The sequence below is a fragment of the Dermochelys coriacea genome, chromosome 2 (assembly GCF_009764565.3).
Source record: "Dermochelys coriacea isolate rDerCor1 chromosome 2, rDerCor1.pri.v4, whole genome shotgun sequence".
Classification (NCBI taxonomy): Eukaryota; Metazoa; Chordata; order Testudines; family Dermochelyidae; genus Dermochelys; species Dermochelys coriacea.
This window is the reverse complement of record NC_050069.1, coordinates 264,952,891-264,964,240: the sequence shown is the minus strand read 5'-3', so window position 1 is coordinate 264,964,240 and position 11,350 is coordinate 264,952,891. Positions and strand designations below refer to the sequence as shown.

General features: G+C 42.8%; 1 protein-coding gene across 1 annotated transcript in view; it reads right to left on the bottom strand.

Annotated features, from left to right (window-relative positions):
- Positions 1-2,331: 2,331 nt before the first annotated feature.
- WNT9A (Wnt family member 9A) overlaps positions 2,332-11,350 on the bottom strand; it is a 78,636-nt gene continuing 69,617 nt past the window's right edge. The window contains exon 4 of the mRNA XM_038391071.2: positions 2,332-8,851. Within this exon, the coding sequence (XP_038246999.1) occupies positions 8,378-8,851 (474 nt within the window). The 3' untranslated portion in view covers positions 2,332-8,377. The remainder of the gene's footprint in view (positions 8,852-11,350) is intronic.

Genomic DNA, 11,350 nt, shown 5'->3' with positions numbered 1-11,350 from the left:
ATATACTCATAAATGAAAGTACAATATTCCAATTGATTTATTTTATAACTATATGGTAAAAATTAGAAAGGAAGCAATTTTTCAGTAATCGTGTGTTGGGACACTTTTGTATTTTATGTCCGATTTTGTAAGCAAGTAGGTGAGGTAAAACTTGGGGGTAAGTAAGACAAAATCAGACTCCTGAAAGGGGGACTGTAGTCTGGAAAGGTTTCTGAGTAGCAGCAGTGTTAGTCTGTATTCGCAAAAAGAAAAGGAGTACTTGTGGCACCTTAGAGATTAACAAATTTATTTAAACATAAGCTTTCGTGAGCTACAGCTCACTTCATCGGATGCAACTGGAAAGGTTGAGTGCCACTGCTGTAGCCCAAGTGTTGCAAGCCCAAGTCAACTGACATGGGCCAACCACAGGTGTCTAACTGCAGTGTAGAAACCTCCCTATTGTTTAGGGCCTGCACTGGCAACCCTGAAGAACTTCTAGGGCTTTTAATAGTCCCACAGTTAGTACAGCACTGAAGTGCATACAGTACAGTATCAGTGTAGAGGAAAAGATGGCCCAGTGGTTAAGCCACTTGCGTAGTATTTGTGAGTTACATTCATTGCTCTGCCACAGACTTCCTGGGTGAGTTTGGGAAAGTCACTTACCTGCTGCACCTCATCTGTAGGATGAGGAGACTAGCACTGCCCTCCTGCACAGGAGTGTTGTCAGCATACATGCTATAAATATTGAGGTGTTCAGCTGCTATGGGAATGGGAGCCATACGACGTACCTTAGATAGGTATCAGAACTAGCAAATCACAAGACCTCAATCTTTGGGCATTAGGTAGGGATGCTATACCACCAAAAACTAATATTTAATCTCCATTTTAACATCCCATAGCAACCAGTTCACAGGGTGCCATTCCTCCAGTTCGTATTGTGCTGGGAAATACCATGAACACAGTCATTCTTTGTGCACCTGAGTCTCAGATCTATTAAAGTTTGAGATCCTCCTCTTGAAGGCCTAAATCCCATTGGGGTAGAACATTCAGAAGTTGGTATTTAGTGCCAGGCTAGTAAGGCTAGCTTTAGAAGTCTGGTTGAGGAATCCCACGAACAGACAAATGTGTTATGAAAAAGGGTCATCAACCAGCAGATAATCTGCAAACACAGCAGCAGCAGAATGAGTTACAAGTTCTTTTCCTAGCATTAATGGGATCAGCTTTTCAAGTCCCTCTCCATTCGGTCTGTCTTAAAGCAGTTCCCCAGAAGCTCTGCAGCTAATCAAATCCTTTTGCGTGCCATCTAGCCACCTAGTTTTGGTTCTTCCAACCCTTCTCTTAAAAACTTAGAAGGGGAGGGTAACACCCCGTTTCCAATATATTCTTCCAATCTCCTTTTCACATGCCCAAACCATCTAACCCAAGTTCCCTCAGGTTCTACCTGGGTACCTCCTTCAATGTTTCCCCTAATTCATTCATTGCAAACATTTTCATTTTCACTCTATCCAAGAGCTGCTCTCATCTTCCTGCAAGTTATCAGTGAATCCATAGACACACTCATTTCTGCTGACTTTTATGCCATGTGTTTCAAGTATGCACCTCCATCTCTTTAAATAAAATGAGCGGGATTGTTGTGCATTAATTCACTTGGCTTAGAAGGATTTAGGGCAAAACAAAGGCAAATACTAGAGGGAACCATCTCAGGTGCGGGCTTGGTTGGGAGTATCTGCCTGTACAAGCCTTTGCTATATTTTAACTTTTGGTAAGATGCCAAGACACAGGAGATAAACAGAAGTCCAAGCAGATGTTCAAAGCTATCATCATCCAAGGGTCCAGTCCTGCACAACCTTAACTCGCACACGTTCGTTCAAACGGGTGGGAGTACAGGGTTAAGCCTTAATAGCCCCTTATGTCTTCTGATGTGCTAGAGGAGGGGCATCCAGCCTGTGGTCCTTGAAGTTATAAATTGTTGCTTTTGAGGGCTACTGTATTTTTAAAAAGCTCAGATTTACACACTGAAATGTTTGGCTCAGCCCCATCGTTCCAGAGAGGGAGTAGGGCCTCCTAAACTCCATCCCACCTCTCCATCCCCAGGGGCAGCTCTGATATGTGGTGTTCCCAGCTCATAACTACGGCCCCTTCCTTGATGCGGCTTTTCAACAGCTCCCCCTCATGCCCACCCATTGCATGGCAAGGGCAGCCTGAAATGAGTGGGAAACAGTACAGAAGCTACCCCAAAGGATGGGTTGTGGCCACTTGACCTCTTTTGAAAGGATCAGACACCACTGCCCTAGAGGAGTTTGTATCAGACACCAGCCAGCACAGGCGAAGAAAGGGGAACAGACGTCATTATAATTTAAAATACATTTATTGTTTCATTTGTTCTGGCTTTTGTTATACAAAGATGTTAAATAACTTAAATACATTCTCAACAGTCACTCAGAATCAGATTTATACCTACAAGCTGTACATATGAGGTAGAGAAAAATAACTTAGGCTCCCATAAGACATTAAAAACCCCAAAGAAAATACTAATCCTTCATATGTTAGTGTTCAGTCCCCCATCTCCACTGCAAAAGGAAATGCTATTCTCAAGTGCACAAAACAAATCCTAGACTCCACATTCAGACCTCACAGGGAACTGTAGCAAAATGGAAAGGGAGGGTCACGTGCAGAGTATGAAAAGGCTAGTTTGGGTTGGGTTCATTTAAAAAAAAAAAAAAAAAACTGGCAAGGCTGGGATAACAGGCAACCCAGCTTCCTGTTCATACCTCTTTGCAAATTGTGTTAAGTGCATTTCTCCAACTCCTTAGAGACTAAGTGCTTCTACACTCGTTATTGAATGGAGGCCAGCCCAGCATAACCCCTACAAATACAGCATGCGCAATGGGAGGGCGGGTTGTGGTAAGAAAGTGACTTTTCAAAGCTTGGCTCTCAGAAAACATTGAGCCGTGTGCATTTGAATACAAAGGATGTGAGGGGATCCAATTGAATTGCATTTCCATGTATTTCATTAAACTTCGGTTTTCCACTTAGAATGATCCCTTTAAAGTAAGAGCTAGCATAAAATAGCACCCAAGTGAAGGTGCTGTCTGCATTTCTGTTCTACTCTTTCCTACAAGCTTTGGAGCTATAGAACTTCCCATCAAAGATACTCTTTCTGCTTTAACCTTTAGCATTAGGCTGAGAAGTGACTGGAGGTTCAAGTGTTCTGTATTATGAACCCGTTTTCCCTCTAGGGGGGCTGGTCCAATTCTAGCCCCACATTGCACTCTAAATCTAGTCACCAATTCAGCAATCTGGTAACTTGCAGGGAAGCAAATTACTGTCTCAGCCCAGGTCCTCACAGACAGATGTCTACAAGCTCGATCCTGCAAGGCGCTGAGCATCTTCCACCTCACACAGACATCAATAGGAGAGGAAGGCACTCAGCACCTCACAGGTGAAGCCCATTTTACAAAGCCACCCACAATGCATAACCCAAGGACTGAACAGGTGAAGGAGACTAGAGATTTTCTGTATTAACTATGTAGCTGCTGGAGATGAACAGGCAGGGAAAGAAGCTAGCAATAGCATTGCCCGGCTGCAGCTGTTCTGTGGGCTACAGAAAGGCCTCAACTCTCCTGGGAGTATTTCACGAGCATTAATAGTGTTTGCAAATTACCGTTCTCCTTTAAATGCTCCCTTCCAAGCAGTGACCCTTTAGAAATGTTTTCCCTCATCAAGCTTGTACTCTGATACTTGGCAAAAAAAAAGGTGGAGAAATGGCAAATGCCCATGGCAAAAGTGGAGCAAATGAAAGAGCAAGTTTGCAGGCCCCCACCCTCCTGGTATTTCCTTACAGGAAGGAGTGTAGATGGCCGGCTGAGGACATGACAGGTGTTAAGTCTCCCTCATCCCCTTCACGTTCCTTTCCAAAGTAGCCAGCTACAGCAAGTCATGGCTTTTGACAACAGGTCCCCAACTCTATCCTTTACCTCCAAGGAGGCCTGCCACGCATCCTTAGCTGCAGTGGACAATTCCAGCCTCACATTCGCATGCAGCAACTATTGAACTGAAGTCAGCGAGAGCTGTGTATGATGAAGGCCAGAATTGGGTCCTGCATGTTTAAAGCCTTCCATGTGTTCATTCCTCCCCTCTCACTCCCCATGGCTTTCCCAATAGCTACCTCTGCAGCTTCAACTGAAAAAAATCATTGGCAAAAGCCTCATTTATTTCAGGGACAGTGGTATTGGCCCTGGATTCATTATATTCCACCCAACACAGAGCAGATCTTAGAAGTTCAGTTGACAAATTTTAGGTATGGGCATCTTTACTGTAAACTTCTGCTTCCCTCCACCTCTGATCAGAAATTCTTATTTCAGTTTGAGGGAAGGAACAGATGGACAAACATGATAGTCACCTTAAGGTAAATACTACTCAGTTTGCCAAGGTAAGGCCTCTGAAGTTGGAAGAGAATAGTACTGTAACATTTAGGATTGGTTTTGCACTTCTTCACATCCAATATATGGAAGTCAGCTGCAGAGTTCAGAAGCTTGTTAAAGAGATGATGGGTGCAACAATTATTCGTGTGGGATTTATTATTTTTAATAGAAAAATCTAAATATAAAACGAATGTTTTAGCTTGCCTGGTTTACAAAAAATATTTTTATATTTCTGACATCGCTAAACGTACTGCTCAAAAAATATTTTTCCATCTGCTAACTTCTTTATTACAATAAAATTATATAAATAATGGTTGCACCCTCCCACTACCTTCCAAGTCTTGCTGGATCAGATAAGGAGAACCAGCCCGTAAACACTGGGAGGGGGAGGGGACAGCAGAAAGCTCCCCATACACACCCTGCTATCCCTCTCCAGTTATATCTCCTGCAAGAGTCAATTTTAGAAAGAAAAAAAGCTTAAGCTTTGCTTTCCTTGTAAAATGGCACCATGACAGAGACAGGATCCAATTCCACTCTCATACCAGCTTTATATAATGAGTAATTGCAATGGAGTTACACTGGCATAAGTGACAGCAAAACCAGCCCTTATGGAAAAGTAGAACTTAATACGGATGAAACCAATAGATGTTTTTAGAACAACCTCCAGATGCTTATCTTTAGGTCTTATACAGGGTTTATTGAGCTACCAGCAGGGATATAAATTCTCTGGTAAGTTCCATAAGATCATTTTAAAAAACCTACAGAGAAGAGTTAGGGAACTATTAAAATTCTCTTTAGAGTTCAGAGGCATTTCTGTAAAGACACTACTGGATCCATCTTAAGTTCTATAGGACCTTCCCATAAGGGAGAGACCCAATTTTCCCCCCAATCCATTTTCCAAAAATAAGGCAAACATTGGAAAACCCTGGGATTTAAAAAACAAAAACCAAGTGTGTATGTTATACCTCCTTAGGTCAAAAAGGCAAATTCTGATTTCAGGGTGTTAGTATATTTTATACACTGCCTATACATTTAATGCATGTGCCTCGCTACTATTTTAGTTATTTATAATTTTGCTTAACCACAGGAGAATAAACCTTACTATTTACAATATATAACAGGAAAGTAATATATCCAAATTAACATAAATACAATTTGTTTTTAAATACTTACAGAAAGCATCCAGGCTTCAGTGCGTGAATTATAATACACAGAAGAGCTCTTTCACTCAGTAGTTCATTCACTCTGCCTTTTACCTCTCTGTGATCGTTTAGTTTGCCTTATTGCCCCAGCCTCTTTCTCCATTGTCAAACACATTGCTTGGAAATATACACCATGTGCAAGCTACCCTATTTGATGTGTCCCATCCACAACCCCCAAACTCAGTGTCAATGCCACACCCTCTCCATGCATATATAGGGCTTCATTGTTCTCTGGCATTGACAAAAGTGTGGCGTTACCCCGACAGGTCAATGCATACGGATACACAGGTTAAAAGGGTTGGGGAAGAGAATCAGGACCCATAGTTACAAAAAACTAAATGAAATCCAGCATGTAATTGTCCTGCTGAGAGTAGAGAGGGGTCTGGACCCAGCCGCTGAGATCTAAAATTCCTCAGGTTTGGGGTATGTTTGGATCTGGGTTTAAGCCTCTTTTGGGGAAAAAAGGTGATATGGAAATATTACTGCAATGAGTTTGTGTCAGAGAGAGATTGGACATAATACCACATTGAAACCACAAGGTCCTTCTGAAAGGCTTTACAATAAATAAAATGTTCGTTCAATATTTATATATATATATATATAATTATGCATATATATCCACACTGACTAATATGTTTCTGTTCAGTCTATTTAAAAAAAAAAACAAACCACCAGGTAAACTGCTTGTGTGCGACTTTCAAACTGGCACATCTGGCAGAAGTCACGGAATCCTCCTTATACCTCGCATTCAATGAGTCGATGTGCATTTGCCATACAGAGTCACCAGAAAGGACAGGTGGTGCCCCAGAACTACCCACCACCCTACCCATTGCATCCAGTCTCCAGAAGTATACAAAAAAAAAAAAAAAAAAAGCTAGTATATTTCGCTTTGCAGGATCGTAAAGCTACTTTTAAAAGGGGAAAAAAAAAAAAAAAACCCCACCTTCCCTCCTGCACTGTTCCCCACCCCACCGCTCACCCACCCAGAAGAAAAGTATGCCAACAGGCCAGGCTGGACTGTAGTTATCTGTTGATTAGGAAAAGATCCCCTCCCAGTAGATGCACATGAACAGCTTAAATATTAGTGGCTACTATTTGAGAAGACGCTCCAATGATAGTCCCTCTTGGAAGGTCATATGGCTCTTGTTACACAACCATCTACTTTTCCTTGAAAGCCAAGAGAAAAAAAAATTTAGCCAGTCAGCCTTCCTCCCTTGAAAACTAGATATGGGTTATAAAACTAGTGACAATCACTACTACTAGACAATCAAAGACTGCTACCAAAAAAAACAAACAAAAAAATGCCTTCCACTCTCCAGTGTTTCCTTAGAAAGCTTCGTTAAGGCATTTACCAGCCACTTCTGATCCCAGCAGTGTTATATGACTGAAGAACATTGCCACATCAAGTACTAGGTTGTAAATATCCTCTTTAAAAAAAAAAAAAAAAAAAAAAAAAAAAAGATGGTTGTCATCTAGTTCACAGCATTGGAGCTCTCTGCCATTGCATTTGGCTTTTGTTTCTTTGTCCACCATTGGGTAGAACCATATGTTCACTAGGCATTTGGAATCCCATGGTTTGTTACCTTTAAAAATATGGTTCTCAATCTAGTGGTTAAAAAAAAGCTTAAAGTCATGGGGTCTTACATATAGCTTGTGCCATGTTCTAGAATAAATGGAATGCTGACTAGTAAAATAAAATCTTCTCCAAAAGGTCCAATCCAGTCCAGAATGGCTGCTATACAATGCGAGCATCAAGTCAGCCTTGCCTTCTGAGATGCAACGGAATTGATATGGTCATAAGCCGACTATCAAAAAAAAAGTTCCAATTCAGCCTAGATAAAGGCTGAAGAGTCCTCATTTGGGATTTTGAAGCAGCTGCCACAGGGCGAGTCTAATCAACAAGCAGTGAAAGAGAAATTAACCCTATACAAAATGAAAAGTGAAAGGTCTTCTAGTGGTTTTATTTTTTCAATTAAGACAGTTATAGTGCTAAAGAACCTGCATCTGAAGAACATGTGAAGAGGACTAGTGTCTGATCAGGCTGAAGAGGGTGGGTGTGTCATAGAATTCTTCCCAAACTTTTTGTTGTCTGCAACATGGCGAGCTGGAGGGACCCCAACATTTCTGAAGCTATGTTCACTGATCAAAAAAAAAAAAAAAAAACCACCAAAACACACTGATATGGAGCCAGAGTTAAGATTGATAAAGATCTACCCTCAAAAGTGGGTCTGAGCTTTGTATGCTAGATCTGCAAAAATTCCACTAGAGAAACAATTGGTACTCTCTATGCTTTACCCACACCCAGCCCACCCCCTATCTTTAGAAAGGCACTACTACCTTGACCACAATGTTTCAAGGCAAAAAGATCCTAAGTCAGTTTCTCTCGTTCATTTGCTTGGCTGTCTGAACAGTCAGGTAGATGTCCAGGAGTTTTGTGGAGGACTGGTGAAATAATCAAAACCTCAAGATAAGTGAGTGATCAAGCTGATGGGTTCATGGACAGCTTTGGTGAGGGTCTACTGGTACCTAACCCCAATATGACAGGCGCTTATTTCCACATGGTTGGACCTCATGGTTAAAATTCAGTCTACAGAAAAAGCCAAAAAACAAAAAACAGCAACACAGCTGGGTCACCTGTACCCTACAAAGTGCTTATGTCTCAACATAGCTTTCAGATCCTAGAACTTCAGTCAAACCCTGTTTGTCTCCATGTGTAGTTCTCATAGATCATAATCTCCCACCACAGAGGATATCCATTAGGCAGAGCATGCATTAGTCTTTGCAGGTATAAACTTCTTCTCTTTGAGTACACTGCTTGCACTCTACGTAGCAGCACCAGCGAACCTGGCACTGGCACGGCCGCGTGACCACCCTGCTCTGTGTGTTGTGACCTCGGCCACAGCAAATGCTCTCACAGTTCTTGTCCTTGTAACATTTCCTTCCTGAAGTCCCAGGTGAATACCTGCTCATCAGACAGAAACTGGGGGAATCGTCAATATAGACGAGATCTGTAGTCCTTGGGATTTGATCGCTGTGACCAGGGGTGGATTTCTTGGGTGGCGAGATGTCCCCTTCCCCCGTGGCCTCGTTGGTGGTGCTGCCCACTTTAAGGGATGTCTCATATTTCTGCTTCAGCTGCTTGCCGATCTCATGGAACGGAGAGAGCTGCCGCCAACAAGTTCGGACAGTGCAGGATCCGGACACACCATGGCACTTACAAGTAGTCTCCACGCCAGCTTTGATAACCTGCAAATAGAAGAATGCAGTCAAAGGGAAAGTCAGTCACTTATGGGAGCACGAAAAATGTAACCACAGAGCAAACAGACAGACAGTCTACAGGCTACCCTGTGAAACCATGAAATCATGGCAATTCAAGAGTGATCTCCTGGCTGGATCAGGAAACTGGGGGCATACAGTTCTTTTCCTGGTTCTGTCACACTGATTTTAAGACAAGTCATTTAACTCTTCTGTATCTCAGTTTCCCTGGCCTCCCAGGGGAGTTGCAATGCTTGGCTAGTTAATATCTGAACTGGTTAGAGATCCTGCAGTACTAACCTGGAGTTTCTCGTTACCCATTATATTTGCACAGGTAGATTTTTGAAGCTGGGATGAATCAGAAGTTGTATATTACAGTGGGATCATTCTTGTGTTCATGAATAAATACAATATTCACCTTGCTTATCATTGTTATTATTTGCCCTTCCATGGTAAGTTACCAAAAGTATTTCATTTGGGTAGGTTAAATGTAATCCTTTGTTACAAGTCCTAGATTCATACCTCTAGTAGCCCTCTGTTGGGTTCTAGAGTTCAGTCTTTCTACAGTGGTGGTCCATAGACCACCAGTGGTTTGCACAACACTTGCTGGTCACATTGTGCAGGCCTTTCCTCCATTTCCAGTAACTACATTGCAATTAAAGACAGCTAAACACTTCCCCCATCTAATCACAGGCGGATAAGCAATCATGACTAGAGGGGGAGCACCCACAGGAGTGGAGGGCTACACTTCGAAAAAGTTTGAGCCTGTAGTGCCAATTTCAGATGCGTCACCTACAGTAATTTTAGTGCGTCGATGCCCACAGAGAGAGAGAGAGAGAGCGCGCGCGCACACACACACACGGATGCTAGATTCCAAATTGGCAGCATGTGGGAACACCAGAGAAGCAGCTCACTAAGTTTCAGACCATACTACACGCTGTCCTACAGGTAGGCATGAGGTTCTGGAAGGATTTAAGACCTAATGAAGTGTCCTGTTCTCAGGTTGAGCATACCAAGAACGAGCTACTGTGTTTTGAAGCAGGGTGAGAGAGGAAGCAGGAGAAAGCTACTGTAAAAATCTGTAGCCCTTTAGAACCTCACAGCTGTCATTACGCTCTGCTCAAAACTTCATGACTGGGATTCCAGCTCTGCTACAACCTTCCTGCTCCAGAAGGCATAGGGTCCCCATCACATGAGAGCACAGAACCCTGCATTAGCAGGGTAGCACCTATGGAAACACAGCTGAGCAGTTCAGACTCCAGCGAGCAGATGCCAATAGCATACGGACACCAGCCAGTTGAGTACGTCAACAGGACACCTTTGCATACAACCAACGTCTTCAAGGGTTCCCGCCAGTTCATGATCCTATTCTACAGATCGACAGCTCATCCGAAGAGCTGCCAGAACTTACAGCGAGCGGGCATATGTTCTCAGAAAGTATCACTGTTCACTGGCCAAGTGCAGGCTTCATGAACCATGCTGTAATTTGCTATGAAAACCCAGGACGCCCCTTTGTTCTCTCCTCTCCAAAAAGGAGAGGTTTAGATGGGAAAGGATGGAACACATTCACGTATGTTAACACAATGATCTCATTGTGTCAGCTGCAGAGCTGGGCGAATAACTGATTTTTTGGTTCACTGGCAGTTTAAAAAAAAGTTTGCTTCGGGTCAAGCTGAAACCAACATTTTTGGGGAAGGAAGCAAAGGGCTAGATTCACAAGGGAAGTAAGCACCATTAACAAAATGGAGAAGGAGATGTCCCCCACCCCATACCTTAACCACTGGGCTCTTGGGTATTTGCCTGGGATGCAAGACCCAGTTTGAATCCCCACTCTAGTAGGATTCTAGGAGTAAGAACTACAAACTGTTAACCACCGGGATAGGGGGCCATCACCACTTTGTGAACGGCTCCTACAACCCCTTATGAATTTAGTCCAAAAAAGGGGGGGGGGGGGACCAAAAAATTGTTGTGGAAAGGACTAAACCATTTCAATACTTCTGAATCTGCCCCCTTGCCTGAAGCAGTTTTCCAAAATAGACATCAACTGGCAAAATGTTTCGGTCAACTCAAATCAACATTTTTCAGTGAAAAAGTGTTTCACCCAGCCCTAGTCACTGCATGGGATTAATAATTCCCATATTGAATGCTACAGGCAAGGACGAAGTCTTTAAAAACCTAGAACCTTCAAAAGCAATTCTGCATACGTCACTAGGCTATATGTCATTACCTGTGCAGGGTCAGATTCCCTCCTAATTATACGATGTATGGTACTCCAGAGACCTCAATGGCGTTCTCAAAATCCAGTTGGTGTAAGAGGCCCGTGGGGTCCAAGCCTCAGTCTGAGTGATCCAAAATAGAAGGCCTTGCCTTTAATCCAGAAGCCCGCAGCTTCATAAAGACGCATATTAATAGAGACAGCTACTTGTTCTCTAGGCACATTGTAGTCATGTGGAAAGACCCATCATGATGAGCACTTCCATTCCTATCCCA